This window comes from Erythrolamprus reginae, chromosome 1 (genome assembly GCF_031021105.1).
Source record: "Erythrolamprus reginae isolate rEryReg1 chromosome 1, rEryReg1.hap1, whole genome shotgun sequence".
Lineage (NCBI taxonomy): Eukaryota > Metazoa > Chordata > Lepidosauria > Squamata > Dipsadidae > Erythrolamprus > Erythrolamprus reginae.
In genome coordinates this window covers 43,181,825-43,209,749 of record NC_091950.1, presented here as the reverse complement: position 1 = coordinate 43,209,749, position 27,925 = coordinate 43,181,825, and the positions used below count along the sequence as shown (strand labels likewise).

Sequence of the window (27,925 nt, the reverse complement as noted above, 5' to 3'; positions counted from 1 at the left end):
TGGAGCTGAGCCAGGGCAACAGCTCACATGCCAGCAGATATGGCTCCGCGTGCCACCTGTGGCACCCAGGCCATAGGTTCGCCATCACTGGCCTATAGTCATGGTAACAGCTGAAAAATCTCAGCACTTGCAGGATGAGGCCTGGAAGAAGCCCAAACATTTTGGCTTGGGAGCCTGGTCTCCTATCTCCCCATGGTGTGTTGATGGCAACACTGTATACAGGTGGGGCTTCTCCAATGATTCACTGCTAAGAAGACTGTGTTCCATAGCAGAGAATATTTGTTTTCAGATTGTATCTGTGGCAGGCTGAGATTAATGCAATTGGTACTTAATAGATATTAGCCAAAGGGCACCAAGCAATGCCTCTCTAATCTATCTGGCTTCATAATTCTCATTTCATTAGAACATGCTATACACACTCACAGAGTAGGATTATTTGGATTTTATCTTTCTTCACGATGAATCTGTAAGTTACTAGCTGCACTGAATAGACACAGTTCCTCCCCATAAAACATAGTATTCTTGAGCCAGACTCAAGCCAGACACCTGTGTAGTGGCTGTTCAATTTGAGGACAATACTCTGAACTGAGATTTTGATGGGGTTTTATGACTAGGGATTAGACCAAGGTTGTCAAACTCAATTTCATTAAGGGCCGTCTCAGGGCTGTGTTTGATCTTGATGTGTGTTTGTGTGTGTGTGAGTGCACATGGCTTGACATCACTCATGCTGGGAGTGCCTGTAAAGAAAATGGACTCACAAACTCTGTTTTCAGCTGGAATGGCTGCCGGCAACCCTTTGCCAGCAAAATGAAGTTCGGAGGGCATACGCAGCCCTCACAAGCTGTTTTTGGTTGAGACAGCCTCCTGAAATCCTCTGTCAGTGAAAACAAAGTCTGGGAAGATTGTGTGCTGCCCTCACGAGCTCCATTTTCACTGGCAGAGGCACAGCAGGCCAGTCCTTCTCTGTTTCCTGGGTAGCCCTGCGGGCCAGATCCAGTCCACAGGCCTTGAATTTGACACCCCTGGATTAGACCTTTGTGTCAATTGATGACATACTGTACCTGAGCAATATATAACTGATGATATACTTAAAACATTACAGCTGTCTTTTAATACAGTGATCAGCAGTGAAGGAGGAAAAATACTTATGACTAATTGCTAGGTCTTTGTTCAAAATGAAAGCCTTCCAGTTGTCAATGCTTTGCACCCCATGCCCATCACCGAATGCTACATGGTGCTGTTCATTTGCACAGGACCAGAGAAATAGTCTCCTATGTACAAAAACTCCGTAAAAGTTCACCTTGGCAATTATCTTCTGCAGGTTTTCTTTTCCCATGTAAGAGGCTTGCTGTGATAGGGCATTCTCTTGCTTCAGAATAATGCTAGTCAAACAGGTTTTGCAGCTTTGATATTGCTTCAAGAGTTCCATTGTGCTTTTACAGTACTCACGCCTATAGAAGGGAACAAAGCCAAAAGAAAATTGAAGACATTTACACACTCGCCTAAAATTAGAGAACCTCATTTTGGAATTATTATGATCATGTCGAGGAATCTAGTGTACCCATTCAACTCCCAAATAACTGAGCTTTTGCAAAAAGGAGGAAGAGAATTAGTAGCCTTTAGGACTAAACTAGGGATTAAATAAAGGAATATTATTTCATAGTTTCATATACCATCTTAGAGGAAAATTAAAATTAGAATCATACTGCATAAGGAGAGGAGTTTAACTTATTTCCAGTTTTGCATCGCCCACTCTTATGCTGCTGTTCTAGTTATGATAGATGGCTATGATAATTGGCATCAATTGATTACAAAGATAACTGACCATGTGAAGAGAAAAAGAGACTAAGAGTATCTATGTCTCCCACAATTGGGACTAGCAACTTGGTCATTATACAAAGCAGATGTTAAATGAATACACAGCTGTCCTTATGATCTTACTTCATCTTTCAGGTCTGTAAAAATCCTAACGGCGAGAATAGGTTATAAAGTTATTTTTTCATCATAACTGCAAGTGGTTATTAAACCAGACAGTCACTAGATGAGGAATACCTGTATAGATCACTGGCAGCAGAACACTTACATTGTATTTATTAATCATTTTTTATAGCTGTTCATCTCTCTAAAAGCAACCCTGGACATCGTACAACAATCAAATAAAACCACAAATATGAAAACAACACATATATAACAGTCCATATTTAAAATAAATACTATGAACACAAATGAACAAAGTGAGGGTGAAAATGGCCATTTCAGAATTTCAAAAGAGACCCCTTTTCGGTCTCTTCCAGTTAGAATGCTGGAATTCTTCCACAGTGAACATTTTTAATTCCCCGACGTTCTACCAACATAGAGAGTTTCTAGAACAAACTAAAGTTCAATCATGTAGTGTCAAGTTTTCATGTAAAAGTTGTCCAGACCACAAAAGTTGTAATATACAATACTTCCATATGAGAGAACTCAGCCAGTCAGGATTCATGAGAATTTTGGCTTTCTATGAACAAGTCAACTCCCTTGTTATACTTTTTTCTTGTAAACATAATTTTTTTCCCCAATTTCTACACACATTTTTCATTATTTTCTTTTTATAGTATTTTAACCAAACGTTTCAAGTTGATTTTTCCCACAACCAGAAAATATAGCTTGCTCTGTTTTCTAATAACTGAATTCTTTGAAATCAAAACATTTTTGTGTTAAATGTTGTACGTTTTGTTATGTCTTTTACCCTGAATATTAATAAAAAATAATTTTAAAAAATGTGTGATGAACATGAAACATTTTTATGAGTTCTTTAATATCCAAATAAAGGATATATAAAAGGGAAGTTATAGTATGTGTTCCAGCATGAGTGATCATTTATATCTAATCTTTTGCAATGTGTGAAGATGGATAATATCTCCAGTCTACAGCCACATGAAATATAGCAAAACAGCATCTATAGTACAGTCCTAATGAAATCTATTCAGAAGAAAGTGTGATTGAATTCCAGTAGGACTTCCTTAGATTAGATTAGATTAGATTAGATTAGATTAGATTAGATTAGATTTATTGGATTTATATGCCGCCCCTCTCCGCAAACTCGGGGCGGCTCACAACAATAATAAAAAAACAGCACAGTACATAATACCAAATCCTTGGAGTAATATACAGTATAAATATAAAATTGTGACCTACTTTTCAGTAATGGCAAGTTTAGTCTTCTTCCATAGGTCCTGGGTAAATCCCCACTGCTGACTGACTTCATTCTCCTGGGCTTTTGGCAACTGGGAAAATTGACTAATCTCATTCAATACTTTCATTTCTCGAGCACAGCGATCCAGCTTCTTCCACAGTTCATCAAGCAACTTCAACCTACATTATCAGGAGAAAAAAACAGATTGCTGCCTTATAATTTTACTGTGACTATTCTGATCATCTATTATTTTTAAATACTTTCAGATTTGTCGTGTCTATGGAGATTCTCAGTCACCCAGATAATGGCTGTCCCAAAGGTGCTTTTTCAGGAGGCAACTGGACTTCCTTGTTAGAGCTGAAGAAACTTCTTGAATGAGAAGCAAAACGTCTTCAAAGATAAACAAGGAAGTCTACTTGCCTCCTGAAAAGTAAACTTTTCAGATTTATTATGTTGTATTTTATCATTATATTATTTTAAAATGCTTCCAGTTTCAAGAAAGGCTTCAACCTCCATAATTCCCAACTATAAGATCTAAGAATTAGTGAAAAAAAGTTTTCTCACCTTTGCGAAATAGCAGGAATTGTTGGGTCTCTCAAGCCTATCCCACTGATTGAATCATATATATCTTGAAGATGTTTAAATAGCTCATTATTCCTCAAGGAAAATTCTTCAGTCTTTTGATTCTGAGTTGCTTCAGAACCAATAGAGGGGCATCCCTTTACAAGTAAGGCTGCTACCAACTGTTCACAGTCCATCTTTTTACTGCTTTCAGCCTCTACCAAATAGATATGAAGCTGCTTCAATTTTTCATCTAGAGACCTGGCCTCTTTCTCCATGCGAGAAACCTCCTGCATTAACTCTGGAGACCAGCTCAGTGATGGAGCGGCATCCATAGAACATTGAATATGTCTCAAGGAAGCCAGAAAACTTTCAAAATCTTGTAAAACTGTTTCAATAGCTTGCATTTTTTGACTCATTTCTTCTAAGTTTATTTTATACTCGCTGATCATTAAACTAATGGCCTGCCAATCTTTTTGATCAATTGTCCATCCTGCAGGGCTCTTTTCTTCTTGGGTGTTGCATTGTTCAATACAGTTTGATATAGATGCCTGAATTTTCTAAAAGAAAGAATAATAGGATCATTAAACTATGTTTTATGCATATTATTAATTATAATGCTATTACACTTGCTAAATCTGAGGAATGAGAGATGGCTCTATAGCAACATGTTAGGCCGCATACCTTTATTCAGACTGAAGTCAGTCAACCTGACTTCTCTAAGTAAAAATCCCAGAAAAAATCCTGCCTGATAGTCTAAAAAGCTATTACTGGTCAAAGTTGATGGACCAACAGGTAAACTCTGAAGTTAGTTAGGGGAAAGATCAAAAGCAATGTGAGAAAATATTATTTTACTGAAAGAGTAGTAGATCCTTGGAACAAACTTCCAGCAGATGTGGTTGGTAAATCCACAGTAACTGAATTTAAACATGCCTGGGATAAACATATATCCATTGTAAGATAAAATACAGGAAATAGTATAAGGGCAAACTAGATGGACCCTGAGGTCTTTTTCTGCCGTCAGTCTTCTATGTTTCTATGTAAAGTATTCTGGTTTCTCATATTCCTAAGCGCCACATCTTCTTTTGTAGATGAAAGATGATGAATAGACACATTTATTCTTCTAGGGGAATAAACAGATTTGGAGGAAAGCATTTAAAGAAGTTTTTGGGTCTTTGATCCATAATAAACATTATAGTATACACAAAGTAAAAAAGACTCAAAACCTGTTTACCACTTCCCCTTAGAGAAAAGTGGCTGAGATTGAAAAGTTGAATTGAGGAAAGAGGCTTCAGAAGTTCTGCTTCCAAGTTCTTTTCTGAAAAATTCTTTTTGCAATTTTGCACTTAGGATTTCTGTAATAATGCTCTAGAAGAATCTGCTGCTAACCTATTGAAGATGAATAGATGTGCTTTGCATTCCCAAGAAAATTTCAACATAATCAGTACAAACCTTCACTTTCTTGTACAGAAGTTCAGTTTTACTCATCACACAACGTGGGATGTCTCTCTTACAAAGCTGTTCTTCTGATTTGCAGAGTAAGACCCATTCATTTTCTATTGGCATAACAAGGGCCAAAGCAGCCTTTAAAGATTCCATCCTGAAGGGCAGCAAGTACAAATTGAACAGGACATCACTTAAGGAAATGTCTCCACATTTTGTACAATATATAAGGACAGAGTAGTTCTTGACACAACTCCGTTAACATGGAATGGGGTATACACCCAAGGATTTCTGTTTTTTGCTTCTTCATTAAAGTTCATAGGTCTTAAGCTTTTGAGGATCAATCAAAATTTGTAAAATTTTGACTAACGGGAGTAAGATAATCGACGCCCCAGCTCATCATTTTGTTTAAAATATCCAGCCCACATGAGCTTAAGGAAAAAGTCTAGAAAAAGAACAAAACCCCCCAAGATCACTTTCATTGCACACAGAACCTATTGAAAGAACTGGCCATCCATGAGGATGTGCTATGCTTAACAAATCCAATATCAACCCTGAAGTTGGCTTAACTGTGGCCATTTTCCTTTTTGTAGTTTTCTCTAGGGAGTTTATTTTCTCATGACTTCAGGGCTGACACAGCCTGGCATGAAGGGGCCACGGAGGGAGTTGTAGAGTATTGTGGCCTAAATAAAATTCCTTCACATAGAAAGGAACATTGATACAGGTGTTTGAAAGGTGGAGACTGAGGTCACCTAGCAACTGGACTGTATGCTGATTGGACCATTTGACTCTGGGAGGAAATGACAAAATGTTACTTTTAATTGGGTGTAAAACCGGTGAGAACTTAGAGCCGTTTTTTCACCAGGAAGGTGCCAATTTGATATGTCCCAATAAAATGTTATTTGAGGAAATGGACTGCCTCGGAGTTCTTATTGAATGGAATGTATTATTTGGAACCTGGATGTCTAATTTGATATAATGTTTGATATCGGTTACTATGACTTCCTTTAAAAGTTCATAATGATGGGGCAGCTTGAACACATCTTTGTTATCTTCACTTTTGGAGAATCTCTGTTGTTCCCTTTCCAGACTAGATGAGTATGACTTTTTTTTAAAAAAAATGAGACCATCCTAGAAATCAATCCAGATTGTGCATTATAACTTCTTCTCACTTTCTGTGGTCTCAGTCCATAAGGAGTACAAGCCATCCCCTCTTCACATGAACAGCTGAATACTTAAGAGGCAATCTGCAAGCTAAACTAACTTTCCCCATCTCTCACACCATCTGATAAGTCAGACTAGTTCAGAACAGGGCATCACTGATTTTCTTGAAGACAAAATCTATGTGTGCTTCCCTTATGTCCAGTCAATTAGTCCACTGCTTCTTCAAATTTTAATTTGCCAACTGTACCTTTTATCTAAAGCAAACTGGAGCTCATCCCATTCTTTGTGCAAATCTTCCAAGTCCATCTCGCATGAGAACTTCACTAACTGTGAAGCCGCAGAATCAAACAGTTTCCAGGAAGAATCACCTTTACTATCTAAAGCCTGAAATAAAATGTATAAATATTAGTGGCGTATAATTTTTTATAATTATAATTTATAAAATTATAAAGTTATATTTTTAATATAATTTTTAAGAACATTGTCAGATCTAAACACAATATTAGTGGCGTATGATTTTTTATAATTATAATTATAAAAAATTATAAAATTATAATTTTTTAAATAGTTTTTTAAGAACATTGTCAGATTTATAAACAGAAACACAGAAACAATGTTCAACTATGCCTTTTCCTACAGTTTACCATAGTGTGTTAACTGAGACAAAGCACAAGCAATTCATCTATTGGTTATAATACTGTGTTACTCCGAAAATAAGTCCCCTTCTGAAAATAAACCCTCCCCCAAAAATAAGACTCTCCCAAAAATATTTAACCGCATGAGCAGCCATTTCCTCTAGGGAGACAGAGCTGAAAATCAGGTAAGATGACAAGAGAAGACCCGTCTTGTTCCACGCACCCCCAAATAATGAGACATCCCCAAAAATAAAGCCAAGCACTTATTTCGGGGTCCAAAAAAATATGACAGGGTCTTAATTGTGGGGAAACATGATACATTAATATAAATTCCCATTAAAATATTAATTAATGTAATAATTAAAAATAATTTCATTTTAATAATAAATTGTTGATATTCCTGGAGGTGTCTGTATTATGGCAAATGATTTAGCTTTACTAGATAAGTGGTCAAAGCAATGGAAACTACAGTGTAATGTTTCCAAATGTAAAATAATGCACTTGGACAAAAGGAATCCTCAATCTGAGTATTGTATTGGCAGTTTTGTGTTAGCAAAAACTTCAGAAGATAAGGATTTAGGGGCAGTGATTTCTGACAGTCTCAAAATGGGTGAACAGTGCGGTCGGGCGGTAGGGAAAGCAAGTAGAATGCTTGGCTGCATAGCTAGAGGTATAACAAGCAGGAAGAGAGATTGTGATCCTGCTGTATAGAGCGCTGGTGAGACCACATTTGGGGTACTGTGTTCAGTTCTGGAGACCTCACCTACAAAAAGATATTGATAAAATTGAACGGGTGCAAAGACGGGCTACAAAAATGGTGGAAGGCCTTATCAGGAAAGACTTAATATGTTAAAAGGTTAAATAAGGTTCAAGAGGGAAGTGTTTTTAATAGGAAAGTGAACACAAGAACAAAGGGGCACAATCTGAGGTTAGTTGGGGGAAAGATCAGAAGCAACATGAGAAAATATTATTTTACTGAAAGAGTAGTAGATCCTTGGAACAAACTTCCAGCAGACGTGGTTGGTAAATCCACAGTAACTGAATTTAAACATGCCTGGGATAAAAATATATCCATCCTAAGATAAAATATAGGAAATAGTATAAGGGCAGACTAGGTAGACCATGAGGTTTTTTTCTGCCACCAATCTCCTATGTTTCTATGTTTCTATAAATTTAATTTTTAAATTTAATTCATTTGTCAATTTCTCTGGATAAGAACCTAAGGAATGATCAATAACTTCTAATGCTAACCCTATTAAAATTGAAAAGATGCCCCTAGACAAGGTATTATTCAAACTCTTGTGTTAGCCACTGCTAGATCCCAAGAAACAGTTAAGGATGGCAAAATATAATCTTTCATAAGAAGATGTGTTATGTAACATGTCCTGCATTATGTTTGTTTTGCGAGCTGTTTCATGGGTGACTTATTAGAATCCATTTGTTTTTTACTGCCAAATTAAACACCTGTCTGCATAATACCCCAAGATAATGTTTTGGGTATCACGGTTCCAAATAGCATTGAAAATTGTCAGAGGCAAAGTACTCCTCAAAATTCCAAATTATTAAGAGAGCCATGTTGGCACATCTGGGAGAACCCCGAATCTGAGGTCCCCAGGTTTTCTCCACCAGTTGAAAGATCAAACCCTTGTCCTGACACCCCCAGGTCCATCACGTGGACCAATCTTTAACAGCCACCCTGGCAAGAATCCACCCATCTCCTTCAGTGCAGGTGCAGGAGTGCGAATACAAAGGATGACCTTGACTATTTAGAAAGAATTTGTTATGGCTACATACAGACAGCCCTCCTGCAATTCCCCTTTCCATATTCCCACAGTAAGCAATGCCCATTAAAATACTATAACGTGTAGTAGGCCAAAGACCCCAACTAAAATGGCTTTGCTTGACATTGTGCTTATGTGCAGCGAATTGCATCATGATATTCTTTGCAATCAGTCAAGCCTCATGCCTTACCAGTTTAATTTTTTTTAAAAAAAAGTTAAATTAATATGAAAATAACAGGATATAAACCAAAGCATCAGCTTCAAGCAGAATCTTATATTAACACCAAAACTGACTTTCTCTGTGCCCCCAAGTCATGGTCAGAGACTCAAATGGAGATAAGTTATAAGGTAGGCTGTTGTTTGTCCTCTGGTTTACAAATATTTTGCAACTGGCTCCACCTTACCTATTAACCATTTTATGAACACGCCCATTATATTCTCTCAAAATTTCAAACATAGTCACTTGTGCTAAATGTCTGAGGGACTCTGATTTAATAGACAATCTAGGAAAGCATCTGAACACTTACTTCCAGTATTTGCAATTTCTTCTGAATGGAAGAAACGTTTCTCACATCATCAATTAAAGACGGAGCTATAGTCTCCCTGATAATCCTTAGGTGAAGCTTCAGATTATGTCTTGCTATGTCATAGCTAAGAGAAAACATGATATCATTAGTAATATTGTGCCAAATTGGACATGAAAACAACATTCTGGTTTCTTCTATAGCTGCCTTCTCCTCCTCATCTTCATGAAATAAGACAACTGTTTGTTTCCTATTACTTTATTTCAGGGTTGAAATTCAAAAGATTTTCCTACCGTTCTGTGGGTGTGGCTTGATGGGCATGGCAGGGGAAGGATACTGCAAATCCCCATTCCCTCCCCAGTCGTGGGGGAAGGATATTGCAAAATCTCCAATCCCACCCGACTCTGGGGCCAGCCAGAGGTGGCATTTACTGATTCTTCAAACTACTCAAAATTTCACTATCGATTCTCCAGATCCTGCCAGGACCTGATGAATTTCACCCCTGCTTTACTTTCTCATTTCTTCTATCAGCCATCTTGATTTATTTAAAAAATCTTCTTACTTGTGTATCCTAAATCAGTGTTTTTCAACCAGTGTGCCGTGGCACACTAGTGTGCCGTGAGACATGGTCAGGTGTGCCGCGAAGCTCAGAGAGAGAAAGAAAGAAAGAAAGAAAGAGAGAGAGAGAGAAAGAACAAGAGAGAGAGAAAGCAAGCAAGCAAGAGAGAGAAAAAGAAAACAAGAGAGAGAGAAAAAGAGAGAGAAGAAAGAAAGAAAGAGAGAGAGAGAAAGAAAAAGAGTACAAGAGAGAGAAAGAAAGAGAGCAAGAGAGAGAGAGAGAGTAAGAGAGAGAGAAAGAGGGAGGTGAGGAGGGAGAGAGAAAGAGAGCAAAAAAGAGGAAGGAAGAGAGAAAGAGGGATGGAGAGAGAGAGAAAAAAGAGGAAGGGAGAGAAAGAGGGAGGGAGAGAGAAATAGAGCGAAAGGGAGGAAGAGGGATTTTTTTTGTCCAAACTTTTTTAGCGCCCCCCCCCCATGTGCCCCATGGTTTTGTAAATGTAAAAAAATGTGCCGCGGCTCAAAAAAGGTTGAAAATCACTGTCCTAAATGAATTGGAGTTTTTAAAAATGTTTTATGTTTTATTTTCTGGCCAGAGGCCACAAAACCCATGCACAAAAAGAAGCATGTTCTTAAACTAAATGTTCAACATGTAAGTAAGCAAATCCAACCAAGAGAGATCTGATTTCTGAGGCTGAGTTCCCAAAGAGAGATAAAGCAAGGCACTCAATTGGAACAGCCCTTAGCTATTTCAAGACCAAATGATGGTGAAATCTAAAATAATTATTCAGACTCAAAGAGAAAAAAATTGAGGAAGAGCAATGTTACCCTACATAATAATTATAGGACTGGAATCCGACAGATTAAAAACAAGGTAAACCAGTTTGAAGATTCAGCTTTTTTTTTTTAAAGGAGGTTTGCAAATTTATTTCAACTATTTCTGGTAAATGCCTATTTCTTGTCATTCAATATTTTACACTGAAATATACCTTTCTTTTAATTTTTTTAAGGCCAAGTCTCCATCACTTTCCAACTTTTCTGCATGGTGTCTGCCATTTTGAAATTCCTTTCCTGGTTCCAAATTTATACAAGAAACATCTTCTGAGTCCTAAAAATATAACCAAAATAGTTAAATAATTGTAATATATAATATCCATAAAATATGTAGATTCAATGGAATGAAACCTTGTTAATTTTCCTTATAAAAAAATCTCACACACCCACCTACCCCCAATTAAAGACTTTGCTTAAAAAGACTGAATGTTATAAAGCCACAAGGAAAATTATTTTCACAGATCCTAATTCAGGATATTTTATGTGAAAATTTGGAACATTTATGTTTTCCTATTCATGTTGATAAAAAGGAAATTTCTATTTGCATAAAGACTGCATTCACCCATATCTAAAGCCAAATGTACTTATCACAGTAATTTTTTTCCTATGTATTAGGGATGGTAAAATAGTAAAATGTGCTCAGACTAGAAAATATATGCTTTGCAGAATACAGATCAAAAATGCTTATAGAAGGTAGTTTTTAAATCAATCTGAATGTTCAAATAAGCATCTGAAATTTGCTCCCTGGTTTACTAGTCAGAACAGTAAAAGTGGCAAATACTATTCCTCACAATTTCTTTTAGACAGAATAAACAAATGACTAGGTAGAATAAGTAAATTTGCCTATATATTTTGGCTATATATTTTTATTCAAAATGAATACTAATGGGAACTTCCAAGGTATTTTTAAATTAGATTTATTCAGACATGGAATTCCAAAGCTGTCCAGGGGAATAACCTATGCCTGATTTCAGGAAGGATTCTAATAACTTTTTTCTGCTTCTTTTAAAAAGTTGCAATACAGGAACGCCTTTATATGAAAGTCCTTGGTGCAGCAGACTTTGCATGCAAAGGATGAAATTTCATGGCAATTTATGTCATCTGAATTGTAATGCTATGAGGCAATGGTGTTGAAGATCCACCTGTAAGGTATGCCTCTGACTTTCACTGCCTTTTCACTCCACTCACTGTCCCCATAGCCAGCTGTATCCATGTGCCATCCAACTGGTCTGATATGTCCAAGCAAAACATCTATGTCAGTGAAAGGGAACTTTTAGGCAAAAAACCTGCATCTGCTAAGCCCAGTGTTTCTGAATCTTGGCAACTTGAAGATGTGGGGACTTCAAGCTGCTACAGCTGAGAAAGAATGGCTTAACCAGCTCCATTCTGAAAGCCCAAGGAGTTAGAACTCAAGGTAAAAGTCAGTAGGTGATGATGTAGAAGTGATGCAACAGATTGCTTGTATCCGAGGAGGATGCAGGGTAGCTGCTTATTATAGGATAACAATTTGTATTAAAAAAAGAATAAGAAGAGGAAAAGAAGTACTAAGGACTATGATAAAAGCTGCTCATGCAACTGTAGTATATGGATGGAAGGATAAAAGTAAATGGACACTATAACAATGGAATGATTATATATTTGAACAAGCACAAATGGAAATAACTCATGTTATCTCACTGAACTGTTCACGGGATGAAAAAGCTGAAAGGATAAGAAAAAAATGGAAACTTTATTTTGCATGGGTGGAAAAGGATAAGGCCAATGAAGACATAAAGAAGAAATTGTCTAGAACTCTGACCTGGCTGGGGCTATGAATAAGAAAGAACAGAGGGAAGGGAGGGAGAGGGTTATGGGTGAAAATTAAAATAAAAATATATTTAAAAAAAATAATTTGTATTAAAAGCCTTAGTATCAAAAGGAATTAATGAATTCATAGCATGAATATACTAAGCAGACCTTATAATCACCAATGGAGAAAAATCTAGGGCAAATTCTACAGCATCTTATGAATTTCAAGTTTCTAATATGTGGCTCTGTGATCCATGCAAGGCTATTTTTCAGGCTGTCACATAATAGCAAATAGGCATTGATCGACAAATGTTTATCTACATACATCAGTCTTCATCAACCAGTTGGAATGCAACTTCCCAAACTCAGTTTTGGATTAGGGAAGGCTGATCTACATTGTTAGTACTATGTACAAAACAGTTGGGTTTGCAATATTATTAATGTTGTTATTATTATTATTATTATTATTATTATTATTATTATTAATAATAATAATTAGATTTGTATGCCGCCTCTCCGAAGACTAAACAAGCTAACAATGAATGTTAGTTTGTATTGAAGTACTATAGCTTTAAGAGGTAGTGTTGCAGGTTGCCATAAAAGGGAGCCAGAAAGCATGATTCTCTTTCTCTACTTTCTCTGTTCTTTTCTGCTGATTCACTGTGACTGATGTAGTAAGCTCTGTGTGTTTGATGATAGTTTGAAGTACTTTGTAAGCTATAATGCATTGTCTGCTATGTAAGACAAAGACAGGCTTGTAATATTGTATTAAGAGATATTGATTGATTTGAATGTGTATGATTGGACTGTTAAACGTGACTGTGCATTTCTGAAAAAGTAAACGCTAATTGAACTTTAATATATCTGGTTTTGTATGACTGAATTATTACTCATATCTCCTGGATATTTGCTGGAATCCCACGTTTTTCTCTGTGCATGTCCTTGATAACTCAGGGGTTCTGCATACCCCTTAACATACATGAACATTAAAATATGAGTCTTACCTTTTCAGCTTCAGGATTCTGAGATGATACCTTCTCTTCATTGACTAATGCAGGTATAAACTCTCTGAATTTTTAAATGAAATAACATCAGAGCAAAGCAACGAAAAATACATCTTAACACTGAAAAAAATAAAAGCACCATACCAATTCTATTTAACACTACTGAGAAAATAATTCAAAGTTTCCCAAACTTCATTTCTTGTCTTCTCTCCCTCTCATCTCCATCCTGGCTCTTCCTTGGAATTAAAATTTGACATATTCTGTTTGTATATCGTAAACAGTAGCATCTGCGGGAACTTGCTATTTTCATTGCAATGAGGAAAACAACATTACAACATTGTGCTATAAGTTCTGTCCTTTTTGGGACAGAATGCATGTAAAAAATGGTTGGAGCTGGTAACATAAAATCACCCCACTGCTGTTCTTATTCTTTTTTTGCCCCCACCCCATGTCCCACTTTCAGAAAAACTACTTTAATTTCAGGACCGATTCACACATAATGGTGAGCTATAAGCTTCTTCCTCAAAATAGCTTACCACACTAACTTTCTGCAAAATGTCTGGTTTTAATTTACAGCATAATGAAATCCATTACTCCAGCCATGAAATGAGGGACAGTCAAAGGTGTGAAATAGTTAAGAATCTCTCACGAAAGCAGTTTTATTTTATGTTAAACCAACTATAAGTGCCTCCATGCCACAGTTCTACACTAATTATTGAAAATACCCACCCTTTCTCAGAAGGATGGTCATCGCCAGTCCTAGATACCAGTTCATTGTAAATAGTTGCTGCACATTTTTGAAGTTCTTTTTTCTTTTGCTCATATTCTGCAATTGGCAGTTTTATTTTGGACTCCTTTTCCACTTTGGTTATTTTATCACTCATTGTTTTCAAAGCTTGTAAGCAAGTGTTAAGCTCACCCAGGCTGCCTTGCTGAGAAAAGAAGGCCTAAATGGATACAGAAATGCAGATACATCCAGGTCCTTATTAACCAACAATTGAAATCACCTGCACTCGTCCCATCAAACTCTTAATGGCAGTCCCACAAACACATTTAAACCTAACCTAATCAATCATATTCTTGAAGCATGAGGGCTATGGTAACACTATGGATAAGGAATGTCTGCTGAAACTCAGAAACCAGAGGAGCTGACCTATTAAAAGATATTCAATTGTCATTGTTGATGTGAAGTTGAGCTCTTTGCTCCATTAAATGACCAGACCATACAGTGCTTCATATTCAATATTCAAAGGTGCCTTGGAGTATGCAGCAAGGTAAATATAACATGTCTGTCACATTTCAAAAAAGGGAAATGCTCCAAGGCACTTTTTAGGGGGGAAAATCCAAAGCACTGGATAGTCAAATAACAGAGAAAGAACTAAAAGGATCAGAATATTTATCCAATTACTGTTCACCAGTAATTTAGTTCACAGATACAATTTTGGATTAAAATAATATCCTTACTTACTATTAGATAGGCAGAATATGCACACTTTTGGCACAGTTCTATAGATCCTCCTGAACTAGCAGGTTATAATTATTTCACATTGGGACATGCAGCTAACCATCTTAATAAATTCATCATTGCATCATTACACTACAGCATCAATCCGTTTTACATTATTTCCCAGCAGACAATTCCAGTTTGGGATCTTGGTCTCTCCCAGTGACAATGATGTCAGGAAACAGAGTCAAAGGAAATCTGTCATGGCATTGAAATACCGGAGAACCAAAATTGTAATTCTGACCCATTACATCAGTGGTTCTCAACCTGGGGGTCGGGATCCCTTTGGGGATTGAACGACGGTTGCAAAGGGGTTGCCTGAGACCATGGGAAAAGACAAATTTCCCATGGTGTTAGGAACTAAAGCTTCCATTCTGGCGCCTTGGAACATATAGAAACATAGAAGACTGACGGCAGAAAAAGACCTCATGGCCCATCTAGTCTGCCCTTATACTATTTCCTGTATTTTATCTTACAATGGATATATGTTTATCCCAGGCATGTTTAAATTCAGTTACTGTGGATTTACCAACCACGTCTGCTGGAAGTTTGTTCCAAGGATCTACTACTCTTTCAGTAAAATAATATTTTCTCACGTTGCTTTTGATCTTTCCCCCAACTAACTTCAAATTGTGTCCCCTTGTTCTTGTATTTTTACAATCCAATCAATCAGGCATGTACAGTGAGGGTGTCCCTCTGATCTTCCTGCCAATCAGCTTAAAGCTCTGTTGGGAGAATTGGCGCTAGCCAATATGAGGAACTGTATTAAGGGGTTGCAGCATTAGAAAGGTTGAGAACCACAGTATTACATGGTGGCTTGTAAAATTAAAAAAATGAGTGAGAAACAAAAGAGAATGCCAGTTTTATATGGTACCTCATGCTCCTCAATAAGCCCTTTGGTTTTCCCAGCATTGAGCAGTTTCTTCTCTTTATTTATCTGCTTATTGAGATTTGAAAAAGTCTTATTAAACTTCTCTCTTTCGGTTTTCAATTTCAGGTGAATATAGGACATGATTTCACAGCGAGCAGCCTGCGAAAGAGATGGCCAAATGCAAATATTCACTTTAAGCAGCAAAGAAGTATTTTACATCCAAATCTTGTTCTAAGATCAGAATAACATTTTAGCTTCAGAATAATCCTGCAAGCTATATTCATTATAATCTTCCTGAGTTTCCACTCAAGGCAGTTAACAGTAAAATAAACATAAAAGAATGAAGTTGTAATTAAAAGATTAGTTCATGCAGAGGCTATGTAGAGAAGACAGAGAGATAATATAGAAGGGTTCACAAAATCCTCCTCTACCTATTTGTTTGGTATATTTAGACACTTCCTTTTATTACAAATGTCTACAGTGATTAAAAATAAAATCCATGACAAAAATCAAGTGAACAAATAAAACACAGAGAAAACTATAGCAAACTATCAATACAACCATATCACAAGCGATATTTATCCAACGTTTATATACTGTGCATATGTCAACTCTATTTACAATTTTGTTGATAATGGAAGCAAGTTAAGACATGATTACATGAAAAACAACAGATGAAAATATAGAAGAGAAAAATAAATTAGCTGAAAGAGCTCATTCTGGTAGAGAGAAGTTCCCTGGGCTCCAGCAGGAGTCCAGAAGCTTGGAAGACTAAACTTCTGGTTCCGGTGACTGGCCATGATTGGATCCTAAGAGCTCACTGTCTGTTTCATAACACAAAGGGACCAATCTTTCAAGAAACATTGAAAAATTTGTAATAACCTGTAAGCCACACAGAGTCATCTTGCAGGGGAGATAGGTGCCACAGAAATTAAAGAAATAAATAAAATTTGGGAGCAGTCACTGAAAAGGCTCTGTCTTAAACTTCTGCCAAGCATGTATCAGCCCCTTTTTACATGATGCATAAACCTACATATGCTTTCAATGAATCTCTTGGAAATGCACTTCAAAATCCTTGCACTGAATGGAAAATCAGCAAAAAGAATGCATTCTTGATACCAGTCAAAATCCCTCAAATGAAGAAGTTGTAGCAGTAATGGAGAGCCACAAGAATTTGCATCTAGATCTAGATGTGCAACAGACTCACATCCCCTGGGACGGCCCGTTAATGGGTCATGGCCTATTCATAATTGGGCCTTGCGAGTGGCTGGCCAGCATGCATGCACATACAACTCAACTTGTGAAAGCAGCAGGCTGGCAAACATTTGTGTGCATGTGCGTCTCTCACATAAGTCAAGCTGTGTGTCCGTGCATGAGCTGGCTCGACATTCATGCAAGTTGGGCTGCTACTAGACCACTCAGTTTACCTCTCTTTCCGCCCTTACCCCCGCCCCCCAGCTACTCTATAAAGTTACTGCAGTATGGAAAAAGTTCTGGTAACCACATAATAGTAACTTGTCCATCATTATTTAGTGGAAGTAATGTATTGAGACATGTCTTCAGCCTAGGTCTCTTTGGATACAGCTAATAATTCTCACCATTATATCAGTCATGCTGCAACAAAAAGGAAAAAAAATCCGGCAAACATTTCATGTAAATATTAAATGTTCAAGTGGCTTCTTCTTGATTAAAATATCTATTTCCAAGCACATTTTCTCACCTCCCATCTCTCACAAACATCTTTGCTCCTTTCCTCCACCAGTGCCTTTTCATGAGCCGATAAAATGCTTTTCTGTTGTTCTGCTGCTTTCAAAAACTTGCTAAGAATGTTAGTATCCAAGATGCTAAAAGCCTCCTGGAAGAAAATGACATAGAAATTACGGAATGATAATCAAAACAGCACCCCTGCCCCAAAGTAGATACATGCCTAGGTGATATAAGGGTCTTCCCCATTCCGGTGGAATTACAGATTAAAAAGAAGGTTTGCTGGACATGGAGGGACAGCCTTTGAATTAACATATTTGAAACCACTGACAGGACAAGATTTAATTTAATGTGCATTCTTGCTGGCTTGGGGAATTCTGGGAGTTGAAGTCCGCACATTTTAAAGTTGCCAAGGTTGAGAAACACAGTCAGGCCCTAAGACATAATTCACTGAATAGCTTTTGTAGCCTTAACATAAAGATAGGGCCCATCACAGACCTGGTTTGTGTATCTTTCCTAGGTTCTCTAGTCTCATTAGTCTGAAGCCCTGTTACTATCCCTTCCCACTAGATCTTTGATATAACTGGGGCACTGCATAGGAAAATGACAAGTACAGTGATCCCCCAATCATTGCGAGGGTTCCGTTCCAGGACCCCTAGCAATGATCAGGTTTTCGCGAAGTAGCGCTGCGGAAGTAAAAACACAATCTGCGCATGCGCAGATGGTGTTTTTACTTCCACAGCGCTAGCGAGGAGCCGACTCAGCTGGGAAGCGGCGCTGGGGTTTCCCCAAAGCCCACGCAAACTCCTCGCTGCCGCTCGCCCGCCCTTCGCCCGCCCACGCCGCTCGCTCGCGCCGCTTCCCAGCTGAGTCCTGAAGCGAATTCGCTTCAGGACTCAGCTGGGAAGCGGCGCGAGCGAACGGCGTGGGCAGGCGAAGGGCGGGCGAGCCGCGGGCGGGCGCGCGGGCAGGCAGGCGGCGGGCGAGCCGTTCGCTCGCGCCGCTTCCCAGCTGAGTCCTGAAGCCAATTCGCTTCAGGACTCAGCTGGGAAGTGGCACGAGCGAACGGCGTGGGAGGGCGAAGGGCAGGCGAGCGGCAGCGAGGAGTTTGCGTGAGCGTTGGGGAAACTCCTCGCTGATGCCCGCCGCTCGCCCTCCCACCAGCAAGAGAGGGAAGACCCAGGGAAGCCGCCAAGCAGCTGATCTGCCCGGCGCCATCTACGCATGCGTGCCCATAGAAAAAAAGTGTGCGCATGCGCAGATGTTGTTTTGACTTCCGGGTTGAAAAATCGCGATTTAGCCCGTTCGCAATGATCGGGATCGTGATACCCGGGGGATCACTGTATCTCCATTCTGCCCTGTGCTGATTTCAGCTCCACAAACTTTACTAGACAAGACCAGCAAGTATGGCCTACTGGATTCCTAAGTTAAACACTCAAATATATTTATTTACAAATATTAGTTGCAGCTTCCTAACAAAAAGCTACATCCTTAGAGGACATGCCATCATACAGTTATATAGAATAGAATAGAATAGAATAGAATAGAATGGAATGGAATGGAATGGAACGGAACGGAACGGAACGGAACGGAACGGAACAGAACAGAACAGAATTCTTTATTGGCCAAAAGTGATTGGATACACAAGGAATTTGTTTTTGGTGCATAAACTCTCAGTGTACATAAAAGATATAAGTGATAAATCAATTATTTCATCTACTTTACAATATTTCTATTACTTTACAATATTTCTATTACTTTAACAATCAAAAACAGAAGGAAAATGGGGAAAGGACAGGCACTGCTTTTTCCTTTTTTTAAAAAGAAGAAAATATTGTTTTACTGAATTATAAGATGCAAGTTAATACATTATATTATTTGGGGACAGCAGTGTCTATACATATGAATTGGAGATTATTAATGCTATGATGATTTAGACAACTTAAACTTTTACAGAAAGGGCAAGGTATTTTGGTCAAACTATAGAACTGGATAAATGGCAACAGCATATAAAGAAAACTTGTATAAAATGTTTTATAGATGGCACATTTCACCAGAAAGGATAGCTAAAGTATTTAAAGATGTTAAATGTTAAAAGAAGGACCAGGAGAGACATGATAGCAGTCTTCCAGTATCTCAGGTGTTGCCACAAAGAAGAAGGAGTCAACCTATTATCCAAAGCACCTGAGGGTAGAACAAGAAGCAATGGGTGGAAACTAAACAATGAGAGAAGTAACTTAGAACTAAAGAGACATTTCCTGACAGTCAGAATGGTTGACCAGTGGAGCAGTTTGCCTCCAGGAGTTGTGAATGCCCCAACATTGGAAGTTTTTAAGAAGATGTTGGACAACCATTTGTCTGAAATAGTGGGGGAATTCCTGCCTAAGAAGGGGGTTGGACTAGAAGACCTCCAAAGTACCTTCCAACTCTGTTATTATCATTATCATTATTATTATACGATAAATCTATCAAATGTTGGAAATGGCAGCAAATACCAGGTTCTTTTTATTATATGTGGTGGACATGTGCTGACAAAGTATACTGGCGTTCAATTCAAATATGGATTAAAAAAATTGAAACAATGTAAAGAATTGAAACCAGATATATTCCTCTTGGGTATATTACCAGAGAAATTGAATTTAAAAATAGATATTTAATTATTCATATAATTACAACAGCTAGAATTGCATTTGCGCAAAAGTAGAAAGCAACAAAAGTCTCTTTTGAAAGGGAGGTAATTTTAAAAAATATTGGATTGTATAGAAATGAATAGATTGACAATGAAAATTAAAGATAAGGATGTATAATGTAGGGGGGAAATGTTATGATTGATTAGAAAATGAATATGTAGAAGACAGGTAACATTGATTAAAATGGAGAAAAATAGAAAATTAAAGGTGGTAGATGCAAGTGATAAAATTAGGTAGTTGAGGAGGCAGCATTATTAAGCTTAATATACCTAGTAAAATATAAGATATATGGATAAATATGGATAATGAGATAAATAAGTTTAAGAGTTGCACCAATAATTAAATGGAATTAGAGATATATATTTACCTGTCTGTTAACTATGAGATGGATTGTGACTAGATACACTCCAGGGAGGAACAAGAGGGAGAAAAGGAAGTAGAGAGGGGAAAGGAAGGAAGTAGGAAAGTGGGAGAGAAGGAGAAAGAAGGTAGAGGGGAGAGAGGGAGATATAGGGAGGGGAGTGATATGACATAAAGGGAAAAACTGGCAGGCAATAAAAGTATAAAAGGTGCAAATTAGGATGTTGGTTTATGTTTTACTGAATAGAAATGTATAACTATATATATTTTGTTACGAATTATGATATATATATATATATATATATATATATATATATATATTTATATTTATATTTATATTTATATTTATATTTATATAGCTATATAATGGAGAAAAATAATTTTAAAAATTAAAAATTTATAGGTAAGAAAAATACTTTATATCAATATTAACTGTGGTTTCTAAATTATAAGTTATAATAAACATAAGGTTGCTGTTTTTGTTAACAGGTGGTTCATGTATGGCACCAAAAAAATCAGGGGTCTGGTAATATATTTTCCAACCAATGCAGGAGTTGCAGCTCACAAAGGCTTATGCCTTTTAATAAAATGTGTTAACTGAAAAATGTGCTTTCAGGCTTGATTTGAAGAAATCACTTTGGTGTTCTTCACAGCCCAGATTATTTATGTCAGAGATGTACAATTTCCATCAATTCAAATACTGCACCACATTTTGCATAATATTTTGAGGACCTTATTCCAAAAATACACAGGGCCAGACTTGTTTTGGGAGTTGGTTTTAACAGGTAAAAATGGATGCCTTAAGCAGTAAGTGCTGAAGATTTAAAGAATCTATTAAACCTCTAAAAATGTTGACAGAGCTCAAGCTATCATAAAAGGAACACTGGTAGAGCATGTTGTTTTTCATTTATGACCACCACAGTACTCTGTCCTTTAGGATACCTATCATACAATGGTATCATGGATTAACTCACTTCGTATTTTGAATGTGGTTCTTCAGATATCGTCTTTTGGCCTACAAGATGCACAGCTTTTAGAAGGATTGTTTCAAGTTCCTTGTGAGCTTTTTCAAAGTTTAGCTTGCCCTCGTCTTTTGAGAAGAATTCATCCGGTGTACCTGGATCTGTCTGAAGGTTAATAGGAACAGTCTAGGAAGAAAAATCATAGGAAAAAAGCATCATGTAGTCTTACCATGTATTCACCATCATCAAAAGGAGTGCGATTCACCTTTTCCTATTACTCAATTGCTAAAGAGACTTTAGATGGAAAGTGGAAAACTTACTGTCTCAACTTTCTGTAAGCTTATATTAATTGCATACAAAAAATCTTTTTTCTACAGCTGGAATAACCCTAATGATCATTATCAAAATACAAACAATTATGGGAATATATGTATATTTCAGGTTTGTGTACTATTCTTTTAGTACGTATCAGGAAAGACTTAATGAACTCAATCTGTATAGTCTGGAAGACAGAAGGAAAAGGGGGGACATGATCGAAACGTTTAAATATATTAAAGGGTTAAATAGGGTTCAGGAGGGAAGTGTTTTTATTAGGAAAGTGAACACAAGAACAAGCAGACGTGGTTGGTAAATCCACAGTAACCGAATTTAAACATGCCTGGGATAAACATATATCCATTGTAAGATAAAATACAGGAAATAGTATAAGGGCAGACTAGATGGACCATGAGGTCTTTTTCTGCCGTCAGTCTTCTATGTTTCTATGTACATTTCTGTAATCGATTCTCTTATAGGACTGCATTAAATTTTTTCCTTTATGGATCTGATCCTCTTAAAAACTACAAAAGGGAAAAGATAAATATAAGACCTAGATAATGTCTTATACGAGATGTAGCTGCAAAAAAGGTAAATTCAATTACAAGTTTCATAAACAGAAGTACCATTTCTAAATGGTGAAATCATCCCCTTATATTCTGTTTCGGTCAGACCTCCACATCACGTACTGTGTCAAGTTCTAGCTACTACACTTTAGGAAGGATTCAGAGAAAATTGAAAAATGTTCAACTAGGGGCAATGAAGATGGTAGGAGAATAGAAACCGTTATGAAGAGGGATTGAAAGAACAGGATATGCTTATCCTTCAGAAAAGATAACGGAGGGAGAATATGATGACACCCTTCAAATACTTAAAAGGATATCGCTCAGAATAAGGTCAAAACCTCATCTCTCTTACTCACTTTACTCTCACTCATTGCAGAATTTGAAATAATGGACTTCAGCTACAGGGAAAGAGATTACAGTCGATTTTTTTTAAAAAATTAAGCCATGAATATCCATACTCTGCATGCAAATGTTGGAAAAAGTTGTGAGACATGGTGTCTATGGAAGGGGAGCCTTCTGCCGCACGAATCCCAGCGACTGGTTAGGTCCCACAGAGTGGGCCTTCTCTGGGTCCCATCAACAAAACAATGTCGCTTGGCGGGGCCCAGGGGAAAAGCCTTCTCTGTGGCGGCCCCGGCCCTCTGGAATCAACTCCCCCCGGAGATTAGAATTGCCCCCACCATCCTTGCCTTTTGTAAGCTCCTTAAAACCCACCTCTGCCGTCAGGCATGGGGGAACTGAGATATTCTTTCCCCCTAGGCCTTTACAATTTATGCATGGTATGTTTGTATGTATGTTTGGTTTTACAATAAGGGTTTTTTAGTTGTTTTTAGTATTGGATTTACATGATGTTTTTTATTACTGTTGTTAGCCGCCCCGAGTCTACGGAGAGGCAGCATACAAATCCAATAAAAATAAATAGATAGATAGATAGATAGATAGATAGATAGATAGATAGATAGATAGATAAATAAATAAATAAATAAATAAATAAATAACAGTGAGGCAGCAATTTCCTAGCAGGAGGGCACATATTCCTGAAGTTAAGTGGGGGGACACAAGGGGCAGACTTGGATTGGGGACAAGTAAGAGAGTTTGGACAGCCACTTTCCTAAAATCTCCCAGGATATATCTGTTAGGTTAAGAGATGTAAGAATTTAGCTTGGCAAGATTCCGTCTACCGCATGTAAGCAAATAAAGTCCTGAACTCTAGCTGGATTGTTCCATGTCGTTCTTGGGTTTAGCCCAGTGCTTCTCAAATAGTGGGTGTGCCCCCCTGTGAGGGCGCGGAGCCAGGCCAGGGGGAGTGCGTGTGACCCCGGGGAACATGCGGAGCATGTTGACGGGCACCACAGTAGCCATGAACAACATGGTGAACCTGCTGCTGGACAAGGAGGAACATCCTTTGCAGCTGGGTGAAAGCTTCAAACAGCACCCTAAACCTCCTTCCACACCATTCTCTGTGAGTGCCCGGAAGAGGTGGCACTGATGGGCCAGGCCGCCAACCCCAAAACATTGGCTTGATTAAAGAAAATAATTGAGAAGCACGGGCTTAGCCTAACAAGAAAGTTCCATTTTCCAATAAGATACTATTAGAAGTCTATGCAAGCCTGCATTCTGGGTAACTGAATTCTAGAATTCCCAAAGCAGGCTTGAATCAAACTGACCAAGACAAAGAGGTAAGCAACAGTCCAGGAAATGTAAGTGCTCTAGCTATTGTATGTAAGCAAATAAAGATCTGAACTCTGGATTGCTCCACTGTTGTTGTTGGGTTTAACCTGACAAGAGCCTAGAAACCTTAGCAGAAACTTCTGCAGGGATGGTTTGAAAGTCAAGAAGGCAACATGACTCATACTATATTTCTTAGATATTACAAAAACACAAACCAAGGCATACTGGGCTAGACTAAAGTTACATACTGGGTTAGACTAATGAGATTGAAGCCTTGGTCCCTTTTATGTGGGTGACATAAACAAAACAGGAGGGAGCTTCAATTGTGTGGCTATTATTATTGTTGTTGTTGTTGTTGTTGTTGTTGTTGTTGTTGTTGTTGTTGTTATTTATTAGATTTGTATGCCGTTCCTCTCTGGAGACTTGAGAGAAGCTCCCCAGCTATCAGTAACTTGAAAACAGCATACAGTTGTTATGACTTGCAACTATAAGAGGATTAGTAACTGCCCAGTACCAGTATGGGCTGTTTTAGATGGGTAGTCCTAAACAATACATCTAAAGATCGGGAAACAGGGTTAGAGGTGGAATTTTTCCCTCCCAGCAAATGCACAGAAACTACATCACCTGTAATGAATGGCAAGAATAGAGCCTGAGTTCAGAATGCAGCAAATAAGGCAAGTACTAAAATTCCAGTTTATATATAAAGTAGCAGATTCTTTTACCTCTGTCTTTTCAAAGCACATTTTAGGAACCTCCTTTGAGGGTTCCACTGGATTGTTAAACACATCCGGATGGAATTTCCTAGAAGTCTCAACATTTCCATTGCTATCTGTTACTAACACCATTTCTTCCTCTTGCATCCTGAACAATTTCATTTCCTACAAACATCAAACAACATTTGTTTTAATCCCCAAGTTTTCTACTTGGACTTTGATGGCTTTATTCTACGTATGTGTTTGCATTAATGAAAATCATCCAAGAATCTGCAAACATGATATTTTTAATTGATTTTGTCAATTAGCACAATAAAATAACAACTTTATGAATGGGTGTATTCTTGCATAGATTTGGAGTTTTATAAATGTGGCAATATCAACATATATCAAGGTCTTTTCACATTGCTTTTTTTTAAAATCTACTAATTAAGAATATTTCGTGCATACAAGAAAGTAGGTCTATTAAGGTTTATGCCACAATAAATCTCTTGTGTTTATTTTTTATTTTTTATTTATTACAAAACCATCAATGACTTTTGAAATTTTTTAATTGATCGGTCATATGTAAATTCCATTTCTGTAAAACAGATAACTGCAGTGTAAGAAAACTTGAGATTAGTCTCTACACCATTGGATTCTAAGTTAACTTGATAGGAGAAAAAATAATTAAATACAGAAGGAATAGCAATATTCACTGCAATATTACTTAATATTAAAATTAAATGTAATTGACAATGAATGATAGAATTAAAATTGTACACATCTCATAAGCATCTATCTGGGGCAGATTGCTTATCATTTCATTTGAGGGTTTATTTCAATCCTTTTGGGAAAAAACAGGGATGAGTCTGCAGATTGAATACATAAATATATAATATGGAGCCATGGTGGCACAGTGATTAGAATGCACTACTGCAGGCTAACTCATTGCTCACAGTCAGGAGTTTGATTCTGAGCTGCTCAAGGTTGACTCAGCTTTCCATCCTTCCAAGGTCAGTAAAATGAGGACCCAGATTGTTGGTGAAAATATGGTGACTCTCTAAACTGCTCAGAGAGTGCTACAAAGCATTGTGGAGCAGTATAGAACTCTAAGTGCTATTGCAGAGGCTATTGCTATGTAAATTTAACTCCGAACTCCTGGCATTGAGCTTAAACCCAAACTGATGATATGAAACTTTTTATTCCTTCTTTTAACTTCTAACCTCACAGTACAGTGAAATGTTATTATGGCAACACTTCACTGTAGTGTAAAATGTGACTTAATCAAATTAGGAAAGTAAAATATTTACGTCCACTCACAAACTTTGTCTTCTTTATAAGCTTAGCCCATTTTCTGTTAATTTTTTTCAATTCTCCAGAAACAGCTGATCCCACTTCTGCATTGCTGGATTCAATCAAAAAGTTTCCAGCTTCATTCAAGGAACCATGCCGTGAATTCCAGGCTGCCAAAGTTTCTGGGGAGATCTAAAGGATCATATTAATATCCATATGATGTTTATGGAGCTTCCATAATTTACAAAACAGTTTCAATAACTGGGGAAAAAATAAACATACCTTCTTAAGATGGTCTTTTCGCGTCTCTTCCAGCCAAGGTTTTAACAACTGAATGTTCTCCGTATAGACGGTCCAAGACGATAACACTTTTTTAAAGGTGTCATTCACATTGTTAATGTACTCTCTGCACTTGGAAATCTGCACTTCTATCATCTTAAATAATTTGACTGTTTCTTCAGGATCAATTTCTAAAATATTGTAAAATAATAACGTCACTAACCATTTTCACAGTTGTATACAAAGGCTTTCTACCTTCCTGTGTCAGGACAAAGGCATTTTATTTGAAGTTTCTGGCCTGTCACACTTGATACTATTTTAAAGTGTATTCTTTGCTGTGGGGAATTTGGGAAGAGTAATTGCATGAGGGATGTCTGCATGTAGCCATTACAAATTCCTTCTAGATTGCCAAGGTCATCTTTTGTCTTTGCACTCCTGCACCTGTACTGAAGGAGATGGGAGTTTCTGCCAAGTTGTCAGAGGAAGATGGTCAATGTGATGGACCTGGGGTTGTGGGGACAAGGCCTTGAACTTTCAACTAGGTGGAGAAACCCCTGGAACATCAGATTCAGGTTTCTTCCAGATGTGTCAACATGGCTCTGCTAATAAATTGGAACTTTGAGGAATACTTTGCCTCGGACTCTGATTTAGTTTTCAATGCTATTTGGAACCCTGACATTCTGGTTCACTTTATACCACCAGGAGCTATGACCAGATTTTACAGATCAAAAATCAATATGGAAAGGGAACAACTTGCACAAAGTCATTGGTATGAGACTCAAGTTATAGCTAACATGCAGTTATAATTCATATCTATCTCTCTATCTCTATCTCTATCTCGATATCTATCTATCTATCTATCTATCTATCTGTCTATGAATGAATGAATGAATGAATGAATGAATGAATGAATGAATGAATGAATGAATGAACTGCAATTAAGTAAATTTGCCATAAGGACCAAGCCTTCATTTTATATTTAATGAAATTGTCTCACTTCATTTTGCCAACTTCAGTAAGATGGAAACCAGGTATCTACTAGCAAAGGAATAACAGGTACACAATATATTGTTTGTTCTGTCCCAAATAGTTATCTTAAAGATGAATGAAATCTTACTAATACAGCTCAGTAGGTCATAGGGCATCAGTCATAAATAAAGTAAAAAAACAGGCATTTAGGAAGCTTGCCAGTGTTTCTTTCTTCCCTACCTTACACTGAACAAAATCATGGTGGCATTATTTAGTCATTCTCCCTGAAAATCATTAAGAATTTCAGGAAATCTTCCCATTTCCAAGACAAGGTGTACATTCTGATGTTCTCAGGAAGATGCTGAATCTATTTGGGGGTCCCCAAGATCGCTTTCATGAAATGCTTATTATTAATACAATAAAAATCACTTCATGCTAAAAATGAAAAGACTTGGGAAAAGGTGGCCTCATCTTCTTGAACAGCCAAATGTGTACTTTTTATTATCTTAGTGAGGATAAGGCCAAATATCTCATGATAGTGGAACAAATGCATGTCTTTGAAGGTTCAAGATTCTAGCCATG

At 37.4% G+C, this 27,925-nt stretch overlaps 1 protein-coding gene across 4 annotated transcripts in view; it reads right to left on the bottom strand.

Annotated features, from left to right (window-relative positions):
• The window catches only part of SYNE2 (spectrin repeat containing nuclear envelope protein 2), a 319,436-nt gene that overhangs the window by 220,160 nt on the left and 71,351 nt on the right, over positions 1-27,925 (bottom strand). For all 4 annotated transcript variants that reach the window (XM_070750996.1, XM_070751014.1, XM_070751005.1 and 1 more), the window contains exons 16-30: positions 26,378-26,565; positions 26,123-26,287; positions 24,830-24,985; positions 21,568-21,741; positions 17,560-17,694; positions 15,843-15,998; positions 14,194-14,411; positions 13,465-13,528; positions 10,828-10,946; positions 9,287-9,410; positions 6,591-6,727; positions 5,189-5,336; positions 3,740-4,296; positions 3,178-3,354; positions 1,301-1,451 (exon numbers count right to left, since the gene is read on the bottom strand). In XM_070750996.1, the coding sequence (XP_070607097.1) occupies positions 1,301-1,451; positions 3,178-3,354; positions 3,740-4,296; positions 5,189-5,336; positions 6,591-6,727; positions 9,287-9,410; positions 10,828-10,946; positions 13,465-13,528; positions 14,194-14,411; positions 15,843-15,998; positions 17,560-17,694; positions 21,568-21,741; positions 24,830-24,985; positions 26,123-26,287; positions 26,378-26,565 (2,669 nt within the window). The remainder of the gene's footprint in view (positions 1-1,300; positions 1,452-3,177; positions 3,355-3,739; positions 4,297-5,188; positions 5,337-6,590; positions 6,728-9,286; positions 9,411-10,827; positions 10,947-13,464; positions 13,529-14,193; positions 14,412-15,842; positions 15,999-17,559; positions 17,695-21,567; positions 21,742-24,829; positions 24,986-26,122; positions 26,288-26,377; positions 26,566-27,925) is intronic.